Source organism: Myotis myotis, unplaced genomic scaffold (genome assembly GCF_014108235.1).
Source record: "Myotis myotis isolate mMyoMyo1 unplaced genomic scaffold, mMyoMyo1.p scaffold_m19_p_1, whole genome shotgun sequence".
NCBI classification, from domain to species: domain Eukaryota; kingdom Metazoa; phylum Chordata; class Mammalia; order Chiroptera; family Vespertilionidae; genus Myotis; species Myotis myotis.
In genome coordinates, this window is record NW_023416313.1 from 94,895,463 (window position 1) to 94,922,850 (window position 27,388).

Genomic DNA, 27,388 nt, shown 5'->3' on the forward strand with positions numbered 1-27,388 from the left:
ACATTATCAAGACCAAAGTAATTTTTATTTTACAAATTTTTCTAAAATGTCTTATCTGCACTTCAGATGACTTAATTAGCACTTCCAAACCAAGTATCTCTATATAAAAAAGGCTAATATGCAAAGTGTTCCCTCGGGAGTTCAAACAGGAGTTCAATCGTTCGCTATGATGTACAATGACCACCGGGGGGAAGGGGGGGCGCGCAGAAAAAGGAAGGCCCTGGCAGCAGCTGGAAGGCCCCAATCACTGGCCAGGCCTAGGGACCCTATCCGTGCATGAATTTTGTGCACTGGGCCTCTAGTTACTTATATTGAGATGAATATGCAATGTACCCAATCACCCCCTTTTTTTGTTTTAAATTAGTAAATGTGGCTATTTCTAGTTCCCAGCTCCCATATTAATGTAACACATTAATAAAGGGTTTTAGAGTGTCCAAAGTATTTCTACATAATCATCTCATATGATTTTCTCAACAACCTAGTAAGAAATCAAAGCCTGGCTCTACTTCTATCTGAGGAAACAAATGGGGCTTGAGTGTCCTATCCAAAGACACAAAGCTGATAAATGACAGAGTTTGGGCTACAAGGCAAGTCTTCTAACAACAAACAGTTGTTTTGCCACTGCCTTAAAATGTTTCTCTAGAAAAATATCTTTAAATAAGAAGTTAAACAAATGAGGCTTTTTATTCCATATGAAAACACCATGTGCTACATATACATACATTTGGCTATCACAATCCAAATAGATCATTATTCCAGGAAAATTTAGGCTATTACCTTTCAGGCTGGTCTTTAAGGTATAATATAAAGTTGAAGATATATGATAAAAATAATTTTGTATCATTTATTGTGTTAAATCCCATCTAGCTAATGAAAAATAATGACACGAAACAAAATAGCACTGAAGGATCTTAAATAATTTCTGGGTAGCTTGTACGGGATTTTAAGTTTTAAAAGGAGAACACAGAAATGCTTCCTCTACTACACATAAAAGCAAAAGCCATTAACTTTCGTCTTTGAAAGGAAGAATAAAACAATATAGAAGTAAACACAGTATAAAATTAGAGATTAGTCAGATGTTGTTACCACTGTGTACTTCATATATACCTAGTTTCGAAAGAGAGAATATTTAATTTTCTGCAGTTAGGAAAAACAATACTACTTTTAGTTCACTCCAGAATTATTTAGGATTAAGGGAGCTTTGGGACACCATGAAATGTGACAACGTCTGCATCACAGGAGTGCCAGAAGAAGAAAAATCTGAGCAAAGAATAGAGAACCTGTTTGAACAAATTAATGATATAAAACTTCCCTAACCTGGTTAAGAAAAAAGTTACACAATTTCAAGAAACACAGATAGCCCCAATCAAAATGAACACAAAAAGACCCACACCAAGACTTATCATAATTATGTCCTGGCCAGTCTGGCTCAGTGGATAGAGCGTCAACCTGCGGACTGAAGGGTCCCAGGTTCGATTCCGGTCAAGGGTGCATGCCCGGGTTGTGGGCTTGATCCCCAATGGGGGTTGTGCAGGAGGCAGCCAGTCACCGATTCTCTCTCATCATTGATGTTTCTATCTCTCTCTCTCCTTCTCCCTTCCTCTCTGATATCAATAAAAATGTTAAAAAAAAACATATCATAATTAAAATGGAAAATGTTAAAGACATAGAAAGAATCTTCTTTTTATAATTATTATTTTTTTAAAATATATTTTATTGATTTTTTGCAGAGAGGGAGTGGGATACAGAGTCAGAAACATCGATGAGAGAGAAACATTGATCAGCTGCCTCCTGCACACCTCCTACTGGGGATGGGCCTGCAACCCAGGTACATGCCCTTGACTGGAATTGAACCCGGGACCATTCAGTCTGCAGGCTGACGCTCTATCCACCAAGCCAAACCAGCCAGGGTCAGAGTAGGGGATTTTAACACCCCACTGACATCACTGGATAGATCTTCCAGACAAAAAATTAACAAGGAATCAGTGACTCTAAATGACACACTAGGTCACATGGACTTAATCGACATTTACAGAACATTTCATCCCTAAACTGCAGAATATACATTCTTTTTAAGTGCATATGGAAAATTCTCAAAAATTGACATGTTAGGACACAAAACAAGTTTCCACACGTTCAAGACTGAAATCATATCAAGCATCTTCTTGTTTCACAATGGCATGAAATTAGAAATCAACTACAGTAAAAACTCAAAAACATTCAACACATAGAGGCTAAATAGCATGTTATTAAATGAATGGGTTACCAATGAGATCAAGAAAAAAATAAAACACTTCCTGGAAACAAATGAAAATGAAGACACAACAACCCCAAATCTCTGGGACACAGCAAAAGCAGTCCTGAGAGGGAAGTTAATAAGCCTACCACAAAAAAAAAAAAAAAAAAATTAATAATATACTATTTAACCCTACAACTTAAAGAATTAGAAAGAGAAGAATAAAAGCCCAGGGTAAGTGGAAGAAAGAAAATAATGCCAAAGCCGGTTTGGCTCAGTGGATAGAGCGTCGGCCTGCGGACTGAAAGGTCCCAGGTTCGGTTCCTGTCAAGAGCATGTACCTGGGTTGCAGGCATTTCCCCAGTGGGGGATGTGCAGGAGGCAGCTGATTGATGTTTCTCTCTCATCGATGTTTCTAACTCTCTATCTCTTTCCCTTCCTCTCTGTAAAAAATCAATAAAATATATTTAAAAAAAAAAAAAAGAAAGAAAATAATAAAGATCAGAGTGGAAATAAATGACAGAGAGACTAAAAATAATACAAAAGATCAATGAAACCAAGAGCTGGTTCTTTGAAAAGATAAACCTTTAGCCAAACTCATCAAGAAACAAAGAGAGAAGATGCAAATAATTAGAAATAAAAGCAGTGAAGTAACAACTGACACCACAGAAATAGAAAGGATTGTAAGAAAATATTATGAGCAACTATATGCCAACAAGCTGGACAATGTGGATGAAATGGAAAAATTCCTAGAATAATACAATCATCCAAAACTAAATCAGGAAGAATCATAAAACCTGAATAGGCCAATTACAACTGATAAAATAGAAGCAGTAGTAAAAAAACCTGGCCAGGACAGCTTCATAGGGAAGTTTTACCAAACCTTCAAAGAATAACTAACACGTATCCTCCCCAAACTATTCCAAAAAATCTAAGAGGAAGGAACACGTCCAAGCTCTTTTTATGAGGCCCCAGCATTATCCTAATTATAAAACCAGATAAAGACACTACAAAGAAAGATAATTACAAGTAACATCCCTGACGAACTTAGATGCTAAAATCCTCAACAAAATATTAGCAAATCAGATCCAGCAATATATTAAAAAGATCATACATCGTGACCAGTGGGATTTATTCCAGGGATGCAAAGCTGGTACAATATTAACAAATCAATAAATGTGATACATCACATAACAAATTGAAAGACAAAAATCACATGATCATATCAATAGATGCAGAAAAAGCATTCAACAAAATCCAACACCCATTTTTAAAAATATACTTTTTAATTGATTTCAGAGAGAAAGGGAAAGGGAGAGACAGATAGAAAAATCAATGATGAAAGAGAATCATTCATTGATCGGCTGCTTCCTACATGCCCCCCACTGAGGATCGAGCCTGCAACCCAGGCATGTGCTCCTGACCGGAATCAAACCTGGAACCCTTCAGTCTGTAGTCCACTGAGCCAAACTAGCTAGGGCCCAGCACCCATTTTTGATAAAAACTCTCAGCAAAGTGGGAACAGAGGGATCATACCTCAACATAATAAAGGCCATATATGAAAAACCTACAGGAGGATGTAAAATTGTCATTATCCACAGATGACATGATATTGTATATAGAAAACCCTAAAGACTCCACCAAGAAAGTACGAGATTTAATAAATGAATTCAGCAATGTAGCACGATGGAAAAATAACACCCCGAAATCTATGGCATTTAAAAAAATCCTCACCTGAGGATACTTTCCCATTGATTTTTAGAGAGATTGAAAGGAACGGGAAGAGACAACGAGAGAAAACCATCGATCTGAGAGAGTCACATGCACCCTGACTAGGGCCGGGGATCAAACCCAGGACCCTTCATTTTGCGGGCTGATGCTCTATCCATTGAATCAAACTGGCTAGGACTCAATGGCATTTTTATTATTTTTAAAAAATATATATATATTTTATTGATTTTTTTACAGAGAGGAAAGGAGAGGATAGAAATGAGAGAGAAACATCGATCAGCTGCCTCCTGCACACTTCCCACTGGGGATGCGCCCGCAACCAAGGTACATGCTCTTGACTGGAATCGAACCTGGGCCCCTTCAGAGCCAAACCGGTGAGGGCCAATGGCATTTTTATACACCAGTAATGAACTCTCAGAAAGAGAAACTAAACAAACAATTCCTTTACCATTGTAACAAAGAAATTAAGATACTTAAAAATAAACTTAACGAAGAAGGTAAAATACCTATATTTAGAAAACTACAGATGTTGAAAAAAAGAGACAGAAGAAGAGATAAGCAAGTGGAAGAATATACCATGTTCATGGATTGGTAGAATTAGCATCATTAAAATGTCCATACTACCCAAAGCAATATATAGATTCATTTCAATCCCTATTAAAATACCAATGGTATAGCCCAGCTGGCATGGCCCAGTGGTTGAGCGTTGACCTATGAACCACGAGGTCACAGTTCAATTCCTGATTGGGCAAATGCCTAGGTTGTAGGCTCTATCCCTAGTGTGGGGCATGCAGAGGCAGCTGATCAATGATTCTCTCTCATCACTGATCTCTCTCTCCCTCTCCCTCTCCCTCTCTGAAATCAATACAAAAAATATATATATTATAAAATGGCATATTTCACAGATCTAGGACAAATACTCCAAAAATTTATATGGAACCAAAAAAGACACCAAATAGCTGCAGCAATTTTGAGAAGAAGAACAAGGTTGGAGAGATCATAATACCAGATATCAAGCTATTCTGTAAAGCTACTGTAATCAAAACAGCCTGGTACTGGCACAAGAACAGGAATATAGATCATTGGAACAGAACAGAGAACCCAGAAATCAACACAAGCCATTATATTCAGTTAATATTTGATAAAGAAGGCAAGAGGGTACAATGAAGTAAAGATAGTCTCTTCAATAAATGGTGTTAGGATAATTCGACAGGTATATGCAAAAACATGAAACTAGACCACCAACTTACACCATACACAAGAATAAACTAAAAATGGATAGAAGATTTAAATATAAGTCGTGAAACTATAAAAATCCTAGAAGAAAACGTAGGCAGCAAAATATCAAACATCCCTTTTAGCAGAATTTTCCCTGATAAAATGTCTACAGCAAGAGAAAGAAAGGGGAAATAAACAAATGGGACTACAGCAAAATAAAAAGTTTGGCAGGGCAAAAGTAACCACCATCAAAATGAAAAGGGAACCCTCTGTATAGGGGAACATATGTGCCAATGATACATCTGATAAGGTGTTAATTTCCAAACATACAAAGTAATCATGCAAATCAACAAAAGGAAGACAAATAATACAATTTAAAAATGGGCAGAGAACCTAAATAGACACTTCTCAAAAGAGGGCATACAAATGCTCAAGAGACATATGATAAAAAGCTCAACATCACTAATCATCAGAAAAATGCAAATTAAGATGATGACAATGAGGTACCACTTCACACCTGCCAGCAAAATGGCTTCCATCAATAAATCAGCAAACAACAAGTGCTGGTGAGGATGTGGAAAAAAAGGAAACCTAGTACACGGCTGGTGGGAATGCAGACTGGTACAACCACTTTCCTCAAATGTGGACTTTCCTCAAAAAATTAAAAATGGGATTGCCATTTGACCCAGTAATCCCACTGCTAGGAATATAGCCTAAGAAGCCTGAAACACCAATCAGAAAGAATATATGCACCCTTATGTTCATAACAACATTATTTATAATAGTTAAAACCTGGAAACAGCCCAGGTACCCATTTGTAGATGAGTGGATAAAAAGCGGTGGTACATTTATACAATGGAATACTATGCAGCTATAAAAAAGAAGGATCTCTTACCCTGTGAGACAGCATGGAAGAAACTGGAAAGTATTATGCTAACCAAAATAAGCAATGTAGAGAAAGACAAATATCACATGATCTCACTTATATGTGGAATTTAATGAACAGAATAAACTGGCAAACAAAATAAATCCAGAGACATGAAAGCATGCAACAGATTGATGATTCTCAGAGGGAAGAAGGGAAGGGATTAACCAAAGAACTTATTGCATATATGCAAAATCCATGGACACAGTCAATAGTGTGGTGAAGGCCTGAGGAGGGAAGGAAGTGAGAAGAAAGGGGTCAATGGAGTAGAAAAGGGGGACATCTATAACACTTTCAACAATAAAGATAAATTTTTTTAAAAAAGGAATTATGTAGAAAAAAAGGCACTGCTAGGGTATACTACCACCTAAAAAATAGGAAAATTAGAGGTTACTGTACTAATCTCTTTAATGACAAATATGTTTCTTAACAGAACTTCCCTGGTGATATCAGACATACAGTAACACTGATACTCATGGCAGCTATCACACAGAAATTTTAATTTTTTTTTTAATCCTCAACTGAGGATATCTTTCCATTGATTTTCAGAGAGAATAGAAGGGAGAGAGGAAAGAAGAGAGAAAGAGAAACATCAACATGAGAGAGAGAGACATTGATTGGTTGGTTGCCTCCCCAACTGGGGCAGGGCATTGATTCTGCAACAGAGGTTCATGCCTTTGACCAGAAATCGAAGCTGAGACCCTTCGGTCCATGAACTGGCACTCTAACCACTGAGCCAAACCAACCAGGGCTAATAATTTTAATTTTTAACAGAATTTTAAAAAATTCCCATAGTTGAACATTTTTAGTTTGCCATGGTTGAAAAAAGTTTCTAGAATGGGCTTTTTTCTCCTTCTGCTCTCCATTCTCACCCAGTCTAATTCCATACTTGAGGCAGAACTTACAAAGTTAGAAAACAGAGAGAAAACAAACCAGGAGAAAGTGTAGAAGGTGAAAGTGGAATAAAATTAGTAAAACACAGACACAACATTTCCTACTATTATTCTCCCCATTGAGAGAGAAGATTTGGGGCACTTAGATTGTGCTAAGAGAAATTCAATCCTTCAGTACAACTCTGGTTAAGAGCATCCTAATAAATGGTCCCTGTATTCTTCCATATAATATCTAAAACAATTTCAAAAAATAATGTAACACATTTGCTATACTTTGATTCAAACAATTCTAAGAACTAGAGGGATTTCAGAGATGAACAACAAGAACTTCATTTACTAAATTAGGAACTAAAGACTAAAGGTTTAAGCAAATTGCCCACAACAGAACTAAAACTGGAAGCCAAAGTTGAAAGCCTTGACTCTGTAGCTGTAAGAGATTTGAAGACTAAAAGAGAATTACCCAAATTAATACGTTAATAGTACCAGCAGCTAAATATATAAATAATAAAAACAAGAGATTTCAAATTGATTGGAAATCTAAAAGAATTATAGCTTTAAAAAAGCTTAGAAAACTGTGTTTAAATTAATATTCAAATTAATTCAGAATCATTTTTCTTGACTGTCCAGACATGCTTTTTATCTTCAGAGTGCTTTTATAGCCTCACAAATGTACACTCTGCTGATATGAGATAAAGAAGTTTCCAATCTCAAAATGTTTCTTTTGCCTATACTTTGCAGTGTAAATAATGCTTACCTTGGTGAGAGACTTCCGCGGGGTGAGCTTCCTCTGCCAACAAGGCTGCGGCTATTGTCTCCAAGATCCTGATCTGCAGTGTAAATATTTCATAGCTGATAAAGTGACTCTCTAGATAAGAGGTTTTAATCTCTTGCCCTGATTTTTCCCTAAAACATACATAAAACCTTTACCACTATCTTTGTAGTTACTATGAAAATAAAAGATTTAGTATGTTGCTAGTTTAGAATTGCTGAACTGTGGCATGTAAGGCGTTGTCTGTACACGTTTCTGTGGGTGTAGAAGGCCATGGATTATGTTCTGTTCTTTCATTCCTTTCAATTTTACAGCACAGAAGTGTGGTTTGCATTTGCAGTACCCTCCCCTCAGCCACTTTTAATTTCTATGGTTAAAGTAATGAATCACAGCGGTGGACAGGTAATCTGCATGCTTATCACAGCAAATCCTTACACTTTAACACTCTGCAACCCAAGAGAAGTAATAAAATACATAATGTATTACATAGAGCCAAACACCAAGATTAAAATTATATATATATGTATTAATTACATGGAACCTTACACCAAGAATAAAGTTAAATATAACATTAAATATCCAAATTGACAAAAATAAGTAGGAAGACAGAATTCTGTATTTAAAAAGAAAAATTTAATTTCTTCAAAATATTCCTGAGGTAACAGAATATCTCTGCTTGAAAATAACTTGTATTTCCTAGTTAGCTGCTTAAAAAATCACCCTATCTGGCCTCTTTCAAGGTTGTCCTCCCCTTATTCTGAGTCAGGTAACCTTTGACCCTTAAAGGGTAAAGACATGACTGATCCATTCTTGGTGAACTGCTAAACCCATTCCCTTCCCCCAAACAGGCATGACTACTTGGACATGTCAACAAATCCTTAAGGATGGAATGAAACAAAGCAAATCCAGCAACTCATTAAAATAGTACAAGAGGCAAATGCTAAAAAATGTCAACTGGTAAAAATTCACAGGATTACTAAACACTGTAGAAATTCTCTAACAGGATTTTTTTTTAACCAAGTTTGTGTAATGCAATTTCATGAATTATGCAAATAAAGGTTTAGGCTATTCACAGAAAAGCCCAGTGTTATGTTACTTTCATTGAATAGAACTGAGAACTGAACACATCAATCACAGAAGTCACATGAGACATTGTTGCATTCCTGCCTGCTGATGCCTCTGCTTAAACATTTACATTTCAGAGAGTGAGAAAGGCACATAACTATTTTGCAGCACAGCATACTATTTACTTCCAACTGTGATTCTTCTGGTAAAGGAAAAAAAAAAGGCAGAATTCTATATTAAGCATACCTTTAGATTTTTCAACTAAAATAAGCCATTGAGGGGAAAATTTCATTGGGTAAGAGGGACAGAATTTTAGAGTTTAAAAATTCTTGAAAACTTACCTGTTTGAGTGTTTTCAGACTGAGCTATAAGAGCTGCCATTGAAGAATTTGGATTTAATCTATTGCCATACATATGAGATGGTGCCTGACTAAGAGAAGATCCAGATAGGGCATTTGCCTAAATAAAAAGAGTTACAAAGACAAGTGAATTATATTTGAAAATATCTTAATACTTTTCCTCCTGATAGACCCAATAACTAGTTTCTCCAACCTACGAATATAAGCAAAAATTCATAACTATCTGAAAAGCAAATTTCATTCTCACTTGTTTTACCATTACAACATTTTAGTTTTTGAAGTTACATAACTCCATTAAATAAAAAAAAAAAAAGGACCAGAACATTCAAAGTTAAGTATTCCTGCTTTAATTTCCAAGTATGTAGTCAGTATCAAAACCCAGTGGGGCATGGTAACCACGTGAACATATGACCATTTAATCTTACTAAATCACTGTAAATTAAGGGCAGGTAGACAACAGATGTCTAACATGCTTTTTAGTCTCTTACATCATAGGATGCTAAGGAGGTCAAAACGTCCAACATCTATTCTTAGTATTTTAACTCCACAGAGCCTTATTTCCATTTACTGTCATTAGTAAAACCTGCACACTATTTTGTTACTTTCTATATTGATAGACTTGGAAACCTGCTGCTTTTTCTGTTTTGTTTTTATTTTAAAAGGAAGCAAACGGGCATTACAAGTATGTTTTCTATACAATGCAAGGCTCAACGAATCACAGCTTTGCTCTGACCCCATATAAGGCACTGCCTTTTTGGCAGGAAGCCAGCTCTACTAACTGAAGAGCTGGTCCAAAGTTTGTGATTCATTCATGTTGCTAACCACAATTCTGAAGGCCTCTACTGGGACTTGTGCCAAACAAGCAAAAATGAACCCTTAAACAGATGAAGCTAAGGAGGCTGGCCAAAGTCTTACGTAATCCATTGTAATAAAAATGCCTTCTTTGATATGAACAGTTTCTCCCACTTTCCAAGAATATTATAACTTTAAAATGCCGCATTTTGGAAGCAAATCTCTTGTACACAAAATACTGTTATATTCACAGAAGGCTATTACTAGCCTGAAATACTCTTCAGATTTAACAGAACCACAAAATTTAAAGTACACTTCATATTCTTTTTCATGAATGAAATCAAACTTAAGTTTTTATAAAATGAAATCACTGTATAGTTATTTCAGAACAAAATTCTGAAAAATAATTTCGAAGAATTGAAGCACATCTAATATAAAGTAGTTGAGTAACAGCAGAACAAGAGATGTGGGACATTTTGACATGTATAACTAACTACACACAAGAGACCAAGACGACATAGTAGTTATAAAAAGCGAAATCTTACAGAGAATAAACAATGTTTCTGGAAAGACTCATACTCTGACATTATAGCTATCCTCTAGACAACTTATTAAGCAAGAAAATTTGACTTTAAATTCAGTCTTCTTGATGCAGAATCATGCCTGTCCTTGCGTTCCATTGTTTCAAAGGGTATATTTCACAGTTTAGACTTTAATGTCTAAGATCAATTGGTCAATTTCTGAGTTTCGTTTTTCCTCTTATTAAAGATATGTATACAAAGCCAGTAAGTTTGTATTGTAAAGTCCTATTTAACCATCAATTAGCTTTAGTAAAAGGTAAGTCATAATTTTAACCTGATGATCATACTAGATACTTGTCATGTATTTAGTGTTATATACATAAATATACAATTCATAAATAAAAATATAGTGAGATTTTTTTTTTCTTGCCTCCCCAGAAGTCAAATACTTGGGAATCTTGGCTACTTATCAAATAACTTAGAAAAATAAAAATCCGAACAAACAGAAAGACCAGATGTTACCAGCGACATGTGTTAAAATCTCAGGTACCTTATACTTAAAAATGCCTTTCACTGAGCCAATTTATTCTTACTCTAGACATAATTCCAAAAAGATCAACTAAGCATAAAAAAGATTAGAAGTGGAAAATTAATTAGAGGAAGAAAAAGTACTATCTTGAGACAGTTTGTTGGCAGCAAGAAGTAACAGCTGACAGCAAGAGGAGAGAAAAAAATATGAGCAAGAATAAACATTTTAGAGTTCTGGTGGGGTGATGCTCAAAGAACATGGATATCTAGATGCCTTAGTACTGCATCTTAGCTTTAAAAAAAAAACAAAAACGTGTTTCTATTGATGAGAGAGAGAGGAAGGAAGGACAGAGAGGTAGTAGAAACATCAATGAGACAGAAATATTGACTGGGTGCCTCCTGCACATCCCCTATTGGGTATCGAGCACGTAGCCCAGGCATATGCTCTGACAGGAATTGAACCAGTGACTTCTTTGTTCATGGGTCAATGCTCAACCACTGAGCAACACTGGCCAGGCTACACCTTAGCATTTTGAGTCTCCTTTTTCATGCAGTCATCTTTTGACTGAATCAGAACTAATATGATACCAGTTGGATTGCTTTTTTAGTTACAATTATCAGTTTTATGAGCTGCCTTAGTCTCTTGGTAAGAACCAAAAGATCCTGCCTGGCTGGTGTGGCTCAGTGGTTGAGCTTCGACCTAAGCACCAGAAAGTCGCTGGTCTGATATCCGGTCGGGACACTTGCCAGATTGTGGGCTCGATCCTCAACAGGGGGTGTGCAGGAGGCAGCCGATTGATGTTGATCTTTCTCTCTCATCGATGTTTCTATCTCTCTTCCTCTCCTTCCCTCTATCTCTAAAAAAAAAAAAAAAATCAATAAAAATATATTTAAAAAAAGAATCAAAAGATCCTACTCTAATCAGAAATACATCCTTTTTTTCAGGAAGGGTTCCTTCTATCAAGGGCTTTATATTTACATTAGCTTCAAATTTCTTGATGTAGTCTCCAAATTATCTTAGTTTGCATATCACACGACTCACTATACTAAAAATTCAAAATGCAAAGTAGTACAACAGCATAATAACTGATCTGCATAATGACTATTATCAGGAAAAGGGTAAGTCATCTTTAACATAATTCCAAAGCAGAAAAGTACGTATTTAATAAAGATGGCAGGCAAAAGTAAATTAATACTAATAACAAACTAAAATGGGAATGCATTCTTTATTATCCTAAATGACCAATTTCCCAAATTTTCTGAATGGGCAAAAATTATCTGGTAGTAGTTGTTTTTAATTTATCTAAATGAGAAACTTTCAAAAGAGATAAAAAGTAAGTTATTAATTTTACCAGGTAGAGTTTTGTGGTGTATTCAAACATCTAAACCACTCTACATTAAAACTCAATTCATTAACATCATATCATGTTAAGCAGATAACATGAGTCACCAAAGACTCCACAAATGTCTGACACTGTTTAGTCACTACTTCTGAAATGATGTTTATTTAGAATGGTTAATGCTGGGAACCCTTAATAACTGTTAGCACCATAGGTAGGGCCAAAAAAATCCCCAACATGTTAGTGAAAAGATTCCATAACTTAGTATCAATGAAGGAGGGTACCTAAGAGAGTAGGGAAAAGAAAGACACCTTACTGAGAAGAGTACATGCATAATGCTGGGCAATGTGTAGACTCAAAAATCTTCGTTATCATTAATAAGTGAAATCACTAAGATTCAGGGGGGATGGAAAGATGTCCATGTGAACCTAAAGAAACAGTGGTTATGAAGCATAAAGAGCACTGAAAGCTTTTATATAAAAGAAATCTGGAACAAGGAATAAAGGAAACAATGTGCACACACTTCTCCACAGCATACTTTGGACATGGACTTTAAACAGTATATAGAAAGCAAATTACTAATGTATCATAGGTCTCCTTCAGAAAACCTGGTATAAAGACTGGAAATTCTTTAACTGTAGGAATATTCTTCACTTCTTGGGGGGGGGGGGGGAGCCTCCCCTCCCAGTTTTTTTGTTTTTTTAATATTTGATCAAGACATGAATATAATAAATGTTTTCCTGTTTAACTATACTATGAGAACAACAAAGTGTAAGTACCAGGTCAAGCAACTGAGGACTAATGCCAATTTTAGGGTACACAAGAGAGGACTATACTAAACAGGAGAGTGTGAGTCCCACCAAAGAGGGTTGACCATTACTCAGGTACAGCCCATGATTGACATGTAGAAATGATGGTTCATAGTTGCCAACTTTTCTAATTTTTAATTTTAAATACTGACAGGAAATTTAAATTTAAAAAATACACATATGAAAACATATGTTACCACAAAAATTCGTACATAAATGTTCAGAGAGGCATTATTCCTAATAGCTAAAAAATGGAAATAAATCAAATGTCTATTAATTCATAAAAGGATTAACAAAATGTGGTTTAAGAAAAAAAAAAAGACTGGCAATTCTTTATAAAGGGAAGTACCTACCTTATGACATGTCAATTTTATCTTGCCCAAGTAAGGAAAATGGCTATGTGGACAGATATCCTCCTTGGATCTACTGGCACTATAAGAATATGAGTTGGTAACATTGAGTGAAGGGTATCCATGATATATGTGAAATCTACTCTGTACTGTTTTTGCAACTTTTCTATACATCTAAAATTTTTTCAAAATAATAAGTTAAAACAAAAAGATATTGACTAAAAACAAACTAGGTACTTGACTTTACAGTGTCCCACTGAAATCAAGTCATCTCAAAATGTGAAAGTAGGTGTTAAATTAGTTCAAAGATAAAAATATTTTATAGAATTATAAATTCATATTGCCATAATAAACTTTTGCTTTAACTTCTAATATATGTTATCTTAGAGAAGTTTTTTTGTTCTCTCCCCAAGATTAATAGTTGAAAGGAACCACTACCATTCAAGATGTTATATTACTCCTACTCTAACAACACTTTTGTAAAAGCATAATTATTTTACAAGATAGAGCCAAGGACAAACAAAGTAAGAATAAGCTGAACAATTACTGAGGTAAGGCTAAGTTATTTTGAAACAAAATATGTTTAGGTGCTCAAATCAAAGAATAACCTTAGCAAAGTTCTAACTTACTGTGTTAAACATCTAAAAGATATGTGAGTCTACCAAGGCAGTGTTCAAACTCAAAGCAAATCAAAGAAATTTACTGTTTTCTAAGTAGACTTGACATATTAAAATATTAATAGGATGAAAATTACATTTCAGCTTGAAATGTCCCTGTTAATAGTTTACCTCTTATATGAAACTAGAGGGCTGGTGCATGAAATTCACACACGGGTAGGGTCCCTAGGCCTAGCTGGCGATCAGGGCCGATCTGAGGGTCGACCAGTGGGGATATCGGGACCCCCACTTTCCTCTTCCTTGGCCTGGCGCTGGCTACTCACCAGCCCCGCCCCCTGCTGCCATCGTCATTTGCTGGGGCGACAAGAGGGGTGATCAGGGCTGGCAGTGCCTCCACTACTGTCTGCTGCCAGCGCTGCATTGCTGACACCCGCCATGTTCCGTGCCGCGCCCTGGTAGTCAGCACACATCTAACTCCCAGTTGCTTGAACTCCTGCTCTGGGGCCAATTTGCATATTAGCATTTTATTATATAGGATGTCTACTTGTGACTACAGAGAAGTTTTAAAAGAGCTCTCATAGAGTAAAGTAACTACCAAATTCCTAGGAACTCGGCTCATTCTAAAGGAGTTAGTGTGGAGGGTAAAAGGCTAAGTCTACTCAATTATGTGAATATCAGACTTAAAAGTGGGTACTGTTTTGGTAATTTATTTTCCCCTCTAATGTTGGTAAAATAGGAAAACAATAGTACCTATAGCAAAAATTTCACATGCCTGGGTTGTGGGCTCAATCCCCAGTACAGGACTTGCAGGAGGCAGCCAATGATTTTTTTTTTCCTCAGCAGAAAAATAGGAAATGAAGAAAATTTAGGTTGGAAACAATTGTACCTATAGCAAAAATTTCACATTTAGAAAGTATCATGGCAATACATTATCTAGAGGTGGATATGAAACTTCAAACTTTAGTCATACAGAAGAAGGTTATAGTATCGGCTCGAACCAATATGCTCAATTAATATTTGACAAAGGAGGCAAGAACATACAATGGAGCCAAGATAGTCTCTTCAATAAATGGTGTTGGGAAAATTGGACAGATATATGCAAGAAAATGAAACTAGACCACCAACTTACACCATACACAAAAATAAACTCAAAATGGATAAAGGACTTAAATGTACGACAGGAAACCATAAAAATTCTAGAAGAATCCAAAGGCAACAAAATCTCAGACATATGCCGAAGCAATTTCTTCACTGATACAGCTCCTAGGGCACTTGAAACTAAAGAGAAAATGAACAAATGGGACTACATCAAAATAAAAAGCTTCTGCACAGCAAAAGAAACCATCAACAAAACAACGAGAAAACCCACTGTGTGGGAAAACATATTTGCCAATGTCATATCTGATAAGGGCCTAATCTCCAAAATTTATAGGGAACTCATACAACTTAACAAAAGGAAGATAAACAATCCAAATCAAAAAATGGGCAAAGGACCTAAATAGACACCTTTCAAAAGAGGACATTCAGAAAGCCAAGAGACATATGAAAACATGCTCAAAGTCACTAATCATCTGAGAGATGCAAATCAAAACAACAATGAGGTACCATCTCACACCTGTCAGACTGGCTATCATCAACAAATCAACAAACGACAAGTGCTGGAGAGGATGTGGAGAAAAAGGAACACTCGTGCACTGCTGGTGGGAATGCAGACTGGCGCAGCCACTATGGAAGACAGTATGGAGTTTCCTCAAAAAACTGAAAATGGAACTCCCATTTGACCCTGTGATCCCACTTCTGGGAATATATCCCAAGAAACCAGAAACACCAATCAGAAAGGATATATGCACCCCTATGTTCATAGCAGCACAATTCACCATAGCTAAGATCTGGAAACAGCCTAAGTGCCCATCAGTAGATGAATAGATTAGAAAACTGTGGTACATCTACACGATGGAATACTATGCTGCTGTAAAAAAGAAGGAACTCTTACCATTTGCAACGGCATGGATGGAACTGAAGAGCATTATGCTAAGTGAAATAAGCCAGTCAATGAAGGAAAAATACCACATGATCTCACTCATTCATGGATAATAAAGACCATTATAAACTTTTGAACAATAATAGATACAGAGGCAGAGCTGCCTCAAACAGATTGTCAAACTGCAGCGGGAAGGCAGGGGAGGGTTGGAGGGCAGGAGGGAGGGGGGTAAGAGATCAACCGAAGGACTTGTATGCATGCATATAAGCATAATCAATGGACATAAGACACTGGGGGGTAGGGGAGGCTAGGGGACTGTCAAGGGCGGGGGGGAAAAAAGGACACATATGTACTACTTTAAGCAATTAAAAAAAAGAAAGAAAGAAAATGTGCTCCAGACATTCGAAAGCCTAAAAAAAAAAAAGAAAAGAAAAGAAAAGAAAAGAAAAAGAAAAAGGTTATAGCAAGCATTTTTTAAATGCATAACTAACTTGTCAATACATGTTAAAATCAAACAATTCAAACAAGTAGCTTTTCCTTCAAGCTCTCCAACCCTGACACATGATTTAAAAATACATTCTTCCAAAATTCTTTGAACTCACTAAACTTTTTTAAAAATTGAATATTACTTTTAAAAAAATTCCTATTTTACATATACTATTAGAAGGAAAACCTATTTATTATCACTGTATCTGCCATAAACTAGGCCGTCTCACTTGGGGCAAGGTACTTAACCTCTCTGTCATCAATCTATAAAAATGGAGATAACAGTACCTATGCTCATAAAAATATTGTGAGAATTAGCTGAGTGGATATATGTAAAAGGCTTAACAAAATGCTTAGCACATGCTATACAAATTTTAGCTTGTATTTAAAATATTGTTTTCATAAATTATTATGCTTCCATCTTTGCCATTAACTTTGTTAGAGAATATAATCTAGCAATTATATTCTGATTAATATGGCTATACTTCAAAGACTGAAACGTATTTGCCTAAGAAAAATCAGCAGGTATAAATGTCTCATTATGCAATGATATCAATTTATATACAGGGGTAGGCAAAAGTAGGTTTACAGTTGTATGTGAAAGTTTATTCTTATAATTATTTATTTATTATTGCATTATTTATTATTATTATCCTACTTTTGCCCACCCCTGTATAATAGCATAGCAATATTACAAATACAATGTAAGGACACAAATATTTACATATTTTTTCAATTTGCAAACACATTTTGACTAGAAAAGCTTCCAGGAAAAATTGGGGAACACTGGAAAGCTTCATATATTCAATATTCAATTCAAACTGCACTATGAAACATATTCTGGTAACAGCCCCTATTTCTATGTCAGCTCTACCACTAAGGCTTTAATACTGAGCGTGTGATGAGAGATGAAACCAAGTGTGAACAACTTTCAGATCCAATGAGTAGGCTGACTGTTAAAGCTGTCAGGTTCAATTGCATCATTCCATGTTATTCAATGCCCCAAACTGCTCCCTAATTGTTAGGAGCTTAGCGGATTCAAAACCATTGTTTAAGCTAATGCTGAAATGCCCTACAATTGAGTTTCTAATAAACTCAGTGGGAGGGATCAAACTATAGTTAAATCACCACTGAACTCATGACTGGACAACAGGACTATATAGAATAGCCAACCAATTCTAAGGTGTTTCCTAATTGGTTAATATCTAATTAATATATCACCTATCTTCTGGGGGAAAATTAAGTCCCCAGTACTACAGTGGTTACTGAAATAACCTAAGAACTGGGAAAGACCTTAGTTAACAGCTGAACCTAAAATGGATAAAACTGCCCAGCCAGAGCTGCTCAGTGGTAGAGCGTCGACCCATGAATGAATCAGGAGATCACCGGTTGATTCCCGGTCAGTTCACATGCCCGGGTTGTGGGCTCAATCCCCAGTACAGGACGTGCAGGAGGCAGCCAATGATTTTTTTTTTTTGTCAGTATTGATGTCTCTATCTCTCCCTTCCTTTCTCTGAAATCAATAAAAACACATTTTTAAAAATAAAATGGGCAAAATTCATGTATCTGTGTTAACATGGAATTATAAGTTTTAAAGAAAAATGTAATACTATTTTTAGCAAAGGAGGTGCTTCTGTAACAGTTGAAATTAATTATGTCCTATAATATCAGTGTAATAACCATTAATTCCAAAGTACATTACAGTCTGCAAAGTACTTATTTTCATTTGGACTTCCTAACATACATGTATGGCAGGTAACACAGGTATTTAAAGTTTTTATTTTATGTATGAAAAAAAATGATGCCCACAAATTTATAAGACCTGTCCACAGTTACACTAGTGAGTGGCAAAGCTCTTGGAACCCAAGCTTTCTGACTCAATTTTCTGCTAGTTTTCACTGTGTGACACAAATGGAAACAGTAAAATTCCTAACAATGCTTTTCAAAGAGATACCTCTTTCTAGTAACACAGAGACCCATGATTGGGAAATTCATTTTTATGTTACAGATTGGTAAACCAGAGAGCAGGCTCAGTAGTCAGATTGCCTTGCTTCCAAACTTATGTTTCACCACAAACTGGACATGATCATCCAAGTGACGTTACAGAGCACTGATAAAAACTTATTTTGCTCAAAATGTTAACTTCCTTAAAATTATAATCTCTATAAATTTACTAGGGGCCCGCCACATGGATTTGTGCACTGGTGGGGTTCCTCGGCCTGGCCTGTGGGGATTGGGCCAAAACCAGCTCTCCGACATTCCCCCAAGAGGTCCCGGATTTTGAGAGGGCAGTTCTCGGGTGATGCATCCTGGAACTGGGTTCACTCCTCTCTGGTTCCGGGTGTGTCACCTGAGAACCGCAGCTGCCAAGTCACCGCAGCTGCCAAGTCATTGCAGCTCAATAGCTCCTGAGTTGAGCGTCTGCCCCCTGGTGGTCATTGCGCATCATAGCTACCGGTGGGACGGGTGAATGGTTAGACGGTCGTTTAGGCTTTTATATATATGTACTAGAGGCCTGTTGCACGAAAAGATTTGTGCAATAGGCCTGTGTCCCGGGTGCTGGAGGAAAACCAGTGCCTCTCCAGCCGGAGCCGCCTTCAAAGCCCTCACAACTCCGGCCAGAACCACCTTCAAAGCCCTCGCTGCTCCGGCCGGAGCCGCCTTCAAAGCCCTCGCGGGAGGGCTGGATGGAGGCCGGGCAAATAGCGGATCACCACGGTCCCGCCCGCCAGCCCCGGGTCCCCTGCGGAAGGGCTGGATGGAGGCCGGGCGCGTGGCGGATCGCCGCTGCACCACCCGGCAGCCCGGGACGCCCGCCACCCCTGGTCTCAGATAGCAGGCCCAGATGGTGGCGGGGCAGACGGGATGGCACTGTCCCTCCCTGCCTGCAGTATGCAAATTAGCCGCCATCTTTGTTAGCGGTTAATTTGCATATTGCGCTGATTAGCCAATGGGAGGCATAGCAAAGGTACGGTCAATTACCATGTTTGTCTATTATTAGATAGGATAGATTTATTGAAACTTTCATTCTGACCAATCAAGCCAGGTGAATTTGTGGGAAAGTGAACCATTTTCTCAAACAGAATAAAAGTGTCATAACATTAGACACTCATTTGAAAGGAAATTAAGGACTACATCTAAGACAACTCCCCAACACACACACACACACGCCAAAGTTATGCTACTAGAAAACAAAATATTCAAAATTGAAATAAAAGTCACACAGAAATTTATAAAACCTTAGCCACTATATTGTACCTTCAAAATACTTAAATATCTTAATTTACTAAATATCACATAAACCTTGGAATTTCCTTTATTTAAATTATTTTTAAGTCTATATCCTTTTTATAACAGCAACACAGAGTAAACAATGAACCAGGATTATCTACATGAAGACTGTATCCAAAAGCAAAACCTAGAATGCAGAATATATTAGAATACAATTTTTTTTCAACATATTCAGCCTTAAATTCTTCTATTAAAGAAATCATCCTTCAAACAAAAGCACTTGAATTCTCCCAAAGACAGAACAGAATGAATGTAGAACTAGGAAACAGGGGAATGTGAAAGGCAAGATGGAAAATTAATGGCAGTCCTACAGAAACCAATTTATACCTATACTCATGATACAACAAGAGCATAGCACATCATTAAGAAAATCACATGGACAGTAGCTCTATCTTCCAATAATGTAAAAAGAACTATAATTTAACTATATTGCTGATATGTGAAAGAATAATTATTCTAAAAACCAGTATACTGAATAAAACAATGATTTAACACTGAAGAAAACAAAGCTGAATTATCCAACATATTAACCAGTGAACTGCCACACACCCAAAACGGAAACCATCCCCACATCTTGTTTTTATTCTATAGACGCTTATGGTGTACAAAGGGCTATAAGAGGTTTTTTCAAATCAGGGTTCTGAGCATCAGACACGTTTTCTCCCCGCACTCCCCCCCCCCCCCCAACACACACAAACTTCTCATTTTGTTCCCATTAAAGGCAAAAATCTATTCCCAGTTTTAATTTCTGTTAGCTTCCTGATCTTACCTCCCTGACTACTTTGCAGGGAACAATTCTTAAAATAGCAATTAACCTAAACAAGAGGCCTATCTAAAAGCAAGGCCAGAAAGATCAAGAATCACCTCTGGATTCTTCCTGCCGACACCAACCCAGTCACCAAAAATTACAACTTTCATTAAGTTTTTTGGGGAAAGAAGGGAGGCAAAACATTATTCAAATTTAACATTTCTATTCACTAATTTACATGTCATGGTTTTCTTAATAACTGTAACAAGACTTCTATAATTACATTTTAAATATTGATCATTTTAATTTATCTTATAGCACTGCTCTCTTAACTTTAAATCAACTACCTATAAAAAAAAAAAACCTATATAAAAGGCTAGGATCTGATTATCTAAACACAATGACTTGCGTGAACTGAAAACAAAGAGGGCCTATATGAAAGTAAACCAGAAATAAACTTTTGTCATTTTGAAAATATTCAATTACCAACTACATCACAATTTTTAACAGTCCTATCTAAACATTCTGTTTATTCTAAACATTTCTGTATCCTTTCCCTTGCACACCGCCTAGAAAATTCACATTTTGCACATTCAATACCAATACTATTGTCTCAGGCAGCTAAATTGAAGTAGTTCTGCTCTCAGTTCAACTGAGAGGTCAACCTGCCTCAGTTGCCTGGAGACTGATGGTTGCTACAGCAGCACCAGATAAGCCAGGCTAAATAAGCTGCAACTTAAAGGCAGAAAGCCTTTACTGCTGGACTGAAACATAGATACAGTTGTCTCAGCATGTAGCTAGCATTTGAGTCTAACTGGCTGATCACATTTATAAGAGACCCATCTTATTGAAACATGGAAAGAGGATAAACACTAAAGATTTTAATTGGACTGAATCCTGGATTACTTGCAATTGTGATTTCTTTGTTCTTTAGTTGTGTCATATGTTAAGTGGAATTTTCCCTCAAGCTATAAATTTCTCTTTACCACCACTTCCCCCATCAACCTCCCTAATGCCAACCCCTAAAACCACAAACATAATGAATAAGAAGAAATGAGATTTTTGCTTAAATCAACCTGGAATTAACCAGAGAGTAATTAAAACAGACTTTATAAAGAAAGAAAAATGCAGTGAAAATGTTCCTGTGAGACTTTATCCAAGAATATAAAGCTATCAACAGCATATGGCTACACTCAATTAAAATTAAAAGAGATAAAATAAAAACATAAAGCTATTTATCTTTTCACCCTGTCTATCTCCAAGTCCCTATTATTATGGCTACTTCACTAAGGCTAGTGAAATACCCTAAAGAAGAACTCTCCTAAACCAGTCAAACTCCACTTATTCAGGTTAACAGGCTCACCAAATAGTTAACTTTCATTTTCAAAGATAATACCACTAATTATGCCATTGATTTTCTGTGACGAACTGTCTGTTGTTTATTCTAATATGTAACCTAATTATAATGGTGATTGTTTATACTGCACCATTACATACTTTAAGAATAACAATGCTGTGCTTTGATGTACAGCCTACAGAAAATACTAGAAAAGTATATACATTCTAAAGGCCCATACAATGGAAATTATGAAGACATACATAAAGCATAAGTTTATAGCAAGTTACAAACAACTATTTAGTTATTTGCAATTAGACATTTATCACTATTATAGTTTTCTCAAAATGTTAACACACTTACTTCTAGAGCTTTGTATAAAATAAAAGTAAAATAATAAAGAATTTCAAATAAATAAATATTTTATATACTTCAGGAATTTTAATGTAGTACATTTAGGGAAATGTGGGGGTAAGAGTGGGCTGGAGAAGGGGTGTGTGTGTATGTGTGTGTGTACATAGCTTTGCGCATTTGTTGTCCTTTTTAAGTAATTCAAGATCATGATTTTTCTGATTTGACTCTTGCTTTTAAAGCATTCCTGTAGACTAGATCACCTATCAAATTACAGATCAAAATGGAGGAAAAGCATAAATAAATAAAAAACCAACAGCATAGTCACCATTATTTACAATATTTATGAACATTCCTTCTCTGCCACTAGGAGGAAAGTCATATTGTACTTAAAGGGATCATTCACTCTTTATTCTATATTCACTTTTTATTCTATATTCTCCTACACTGGTTTTTAAAAACTTAGAAGATATTCATACATTATTTGTGTGGGTTTTAAAATTATAAATTTAATTCCACAAGTCCAAAATTGGTTCATAGTTCTTTTAAAAAGTCCAACTTTCTAAAAGAAATAATAAAAGCACCCTCCAAATTACTATTTTGCATCATTAGAAAACATTTAGAAACTCAGAAAATAATCAGTTGGTGCCAACATTTGTCTTCTCTCATGATTATCATGTAAAAATGTCTATGATTTCCACTAACATGTCAATACAAATTGAGAAGATACTCTATAAATTCCTATAGGAAGCCCTGTCTCATTTCTCTCTCCTCCAATAAAACTCACTTTCAAAACTGATAAGCCATCTTCATGTTATTTTATAATGTACCTGAGTTGTAGCAACAGTAGGGGTTGCAGATGATGCCACAGATGGAGACAGAGCTCCCACTTGTTGCAAATGCCCAGAAGACTGCTGAGGTAAATGAGAACTGGAGACAGGAGTACTAGATCCTGAGCCAGATACTAGATTTGGAAATGATACTGCTACATCATTGCTGTTATAAATACCTGAAAGAAAAGAAATATTTTACAACTTAGTGGTGAAATTTGTCACAGTCACACATTAATCAATAAGTTAGAATACCCACATTTCCTCCTGATCCCTCCTCCAATGACAAATTTTATTGGTGATGGCGGTAAAAAAAAAAAAGGTACCAGTAACTAAATACATAGTGATTTTTCATAAAACATTTTTTAAAAGAGCCTAAGTCTATATATATGTGTATATACATATGTGTATATATGTGTGTGTGTGTATATATATATAATGGCTCTGGCAATCGACAGGGATCACATCAGGAATTGCTTTGTAAAAGAGCAATGAAATGTTTCTTAAGTAGGACAACAAAGCTATTAGAGTTGCATAAAAAGTACTTGGTCAGCCTTTCAAAATACAGATACTAAGGCCCCAGAACTCATGATTGAGAGGAGGTGAAATGGGAAAAGACTTTGTTTTAAAAAGGTCACCCATGCTAAAATGTAGAAAATAAAATGGAGCAGGACTAGACTTGAGATTCAAAGGCCAATTAAGAACTGATGACATTGTGGGGCACAGCTGTGAGGATAAAGAACAGGTGGATTCTAGGGCTATTCAGGAGGTAGAATAGATAGGGCTTTGACTGACTAAATGGGGTGCAAAGGTGGGAGTAGGGGTGGAGAGGGGACAGAGGATTAGGGGATAATCATGACAGTGGACTACTGGGTGGTGGTAACAGTCTCTTCAAGGAACAAAGAACACAGTGGTATCATGGTAAAAGCTAGAAAAAAAAAGGGGAAATGAGAGTGGCAGCAAGTTAATCTCAAAAAGTGGATGCGAAGAGGAGGAAAAGTGAAAAAAAATATTAAAGAGAAAACACGGAGTTATTGGGGAAAAAAGTGGTTTGTTTTCTGGTGTGTGTGTGTGTGTGTGTGCGTGCGTGTTTTAAGACGGGAGATCATGCCTCTGGCTGGGTCCAGGTTGAAAGGTCCAGGTTGTGGATCCAATCCCGATCAAGGCATATACAAAGAATCAACCAATGAAATGCATAAATAAGTGGAACAACAAATTGATGTTTCTCTCTCTCTTTAAAAATCAATTTAAAAAAAAAAAAGATGGGAGATCATGGTCATATGCTGAAACAGAGGATCTTTGCAGATAAAAGTAAGAGATGGGATCATCTATAAATCGGTGGGGTTCTCAATGAGGGGTGATTTTGCTCCATAGACGACATCTGACAATGCTTGGAGACATTTTTGGCTGTCAAAGCCAGGGAGTGCTACCGGTATTTAGTATGTAGAGGCAATGGATGCTGCTAAACCTCTTAGAATGCCCAGGACAACTCTTCCCAACTAAGAATTATCTGGTTCATAGTGTCAATAGTGTGGAAATTGAGAAATCCTGTTATAAATTCTTGGGAGTGTGGGAAGAACTAAGATCCTAAGAACTTGACACTGTAACAAGAAGAAAGCAGGAAAATAATGAATATTAAGTGAACTACAGTAAAAAAAAAAAATATTTTTGAGAAACTATAGCCCTTGAAGGCAACAACAGTTATTATATCAATAGTACAATATACTCTGTTCTAAAGAACATAAATATTATTGATTCATAATTTTTTTAAAAAGCACCTACAGTCTTTAAACAAGGGGAATAAAAGAATTGGGACATTATAAAGTCTTTACAACTATAATTGAGGTTCCTAAGGTATCTACAATTTCTCCAGAAAAAAAAGAACACCCATAATTTATTCATTCAACAAATACATCTATTACGCAAACACCTGAGAGCCCACTGTTTGCCAGACATTATTCTAAGCCCTGGAGATACAAAGCCATTCAAGATATGTGGTCTTCTCCTTCAAGAAGCTTAATGAAGGGAGGAGGGTTAAAGGGGGAGATGGAGAGATAATTTCATAAGACTGTGAAGAGTGATAGGAACATCCTCAGGGGACTATGAGTGCATATAAAGGGGACTCTAACCCAGATTTAGAGCAGAGAGGGTGGGGTGGAGGTGGGAGGTCAAAAAAACTCTCTGGTAAAAGCTAATTTCCAAAGGAGCTATATATAGAACAGAGGCAGAGGGTGGTGTGAGGAAAAAACACATATCAGAGAGCAGGGTAAATTCTAACAACTTATAAGGACCATCTGTATAGGCAAAGCAAGAAATGAGAAAAAAGAAGCAGGAAACAGATTAAGAACATTACAAGTTAAAATGTAAAAAGTTAAAAATTGTAGAGACAATAGGAAACTACTGAAGATTGTAAACAGAAGCTTGATGTGATCAGATTGGTGTATAAGGAAAACATCAATCACTGGCACACACAAAGAATAAATTGGGAATGATATTTAAATAAACACTGAGAAAGCAGTAAGGATTGCTACAATAATATTGTTGATCAAAAAATAGGAACTAAAGGTAACAGCAGTAACGAGCTATTACAAAGGCAAAGTTCAGAGGACTGGTAACTAATTAGACCTGAAGAAGAAAAAAAAGGAAGACTCAGGAATGACTCTGAAGCACCAGTAAAGTAGACATGAGGGTGGTGACACCAGTCACTGAAGCAGGAGTAACAATTGAGAATATCCTGCATTTGATTACTATATGTAGGTAGGTCACTAACATAATACCCCAAGGAGGTAAATGTCATTTCCATTTTACATATGAGCAAACATTAAAGAAATAACTTGTGCTGTTTGAGCTCCAGCTGAAGGAGAAGATTTCTATACCATGGCTCATACAAAGCAAATTGTCTGCAAATCAACCAGTGGTAAAGCACAAGGAAGCAACTGACTACAAAAGCTGCTCCCAAGGTGCGCCCTCTACTGGAGGGGTGAAGAAACCTCATGTTACAGGCCTGGTACAGTAGCACTCTGAAATAAAATGTTATCAGAAGTCCATTGAATTTCTGATTTGAAAACTTCCCTTCCCGCATCTGGTGCAAGAAATTGCACAAGATTTCAAAAACAGATGCGCTTCCAGGGTGCAGCTATTGGTGCTTTGCAGGAAGTAAATAAAGCCTGTCTGGTTGGTCTTTTTGAATACATCAACAATTATGCCAAAGACATCCAACTGGCATACCACATATGTAGGGAATGGGCTTAAGAAACCACTATGGCCCTGGCCGGTTTGGCTGACTGGAGAGAGCCTCGGCCTGCAGACTGAAAGGTACTGGGTTCAATTCCGGCCAAGGGCACATACCTGGGTTGCAGGCTTGATCCCCAGTAGGGGGTGTGCGGAAAGCAGCTAATCAATGATTCTCTCTCATCATTGATGTTTCTATCTCTTCCTCCCTCTCTCTTAAATCAATAAAGAAATATATATATATATATATATATATATATATATATATATATATATATATATATGTTGTTTTAAAAAAGAATCCACTATGATGGAAAGCATTTCATTCTTTAAAAAAAAATAAAAATCAGAGAGAAGAAAACGGCGGAGGTATAGACGGAAATGTCCTGTGCCTTGTCCAGGAGCAGATAAAGGTGACCAGCAGAAACGGGTAACATGGAGCCCTAATAAGCATAAGCTATTCATCTGGGAGGCAGTTTGCAATCGGGAAAGACAGAGAACTCCCGGAGAAAGGGAACGGTTGGAAATTGCGGCTGAAATCTCTCCCGGAGCGCTGGCTCAGCTGCGGAGAATGTGCCATCTTGAGTGGCTATTGGAAGCGTATAAAGCCAAAGACCCGGCATCCACGGCATCCAGAGATCGGCTACTAACCCGGAAACAACGGAACCCAAGCAGTGCAACTACGTGAACTTAGAGGAACCCTGCTTCTCCCCACTGAAAGGTCAGACTTCCCCTAAAGGTGTGGTTTGCAATTCAGATTGGAGAGAGGAATGGGCGCATGCGCGCCCATCTGAGCCCCACAGAGTCCGTGGCCGTTGGGGCCAGCGCGATCCGCAAGTGTGGAAGGGCTCCTGCAGGGCTGCTGGCAGAAGGGAACGCTAAAAATAAGCCCATAGCTGGACTGGGTGCAAAAAAAAGCAGCCTTGGATTTTGCCAGTGTGCTGGCTGCTTAGCACTGGGGAAGAGAGGGTACGCGGAAGG

At 36.9% G+C, this 27,388-nt stretch overlaps 1 protein-coding gene across 12 annotated transcripts in view; it reads right to left on the bottom strand.

Annotated features, from left to right (window-relative positions):
* MLLT10 (MLLT10 histone lysine methyltransferase DOT1L cofactor) overlaps positions 1–27,388 on the bottom strand; it is a 226,063-nt gene that overhangs the window by 18,133 nt on the left and 180,542 nt on the right. For all 12 annotated transcript variants that reach the window (XM_036345308.1, XM_036345292.1, XM_036345271.1 and 9 more), the window contains 3 exons: positions 23,177–23,355; positions 9,179–9,296; positions 7,758–7,830 (listed from right to left, as the gene is read on the bottom strand). In XM_036345308.1, the coding sequence (XP_036201201.1) occupies positions 7,758–7,830; positions 9,179–9,296; positions 23,177–23,355 (370 nt within the window). The remainder of the gene's footprint in view (positions 1–7,757; positions 7,831–9,178; positions 9,297–23,176; positions 23,356–27,388) is intronic.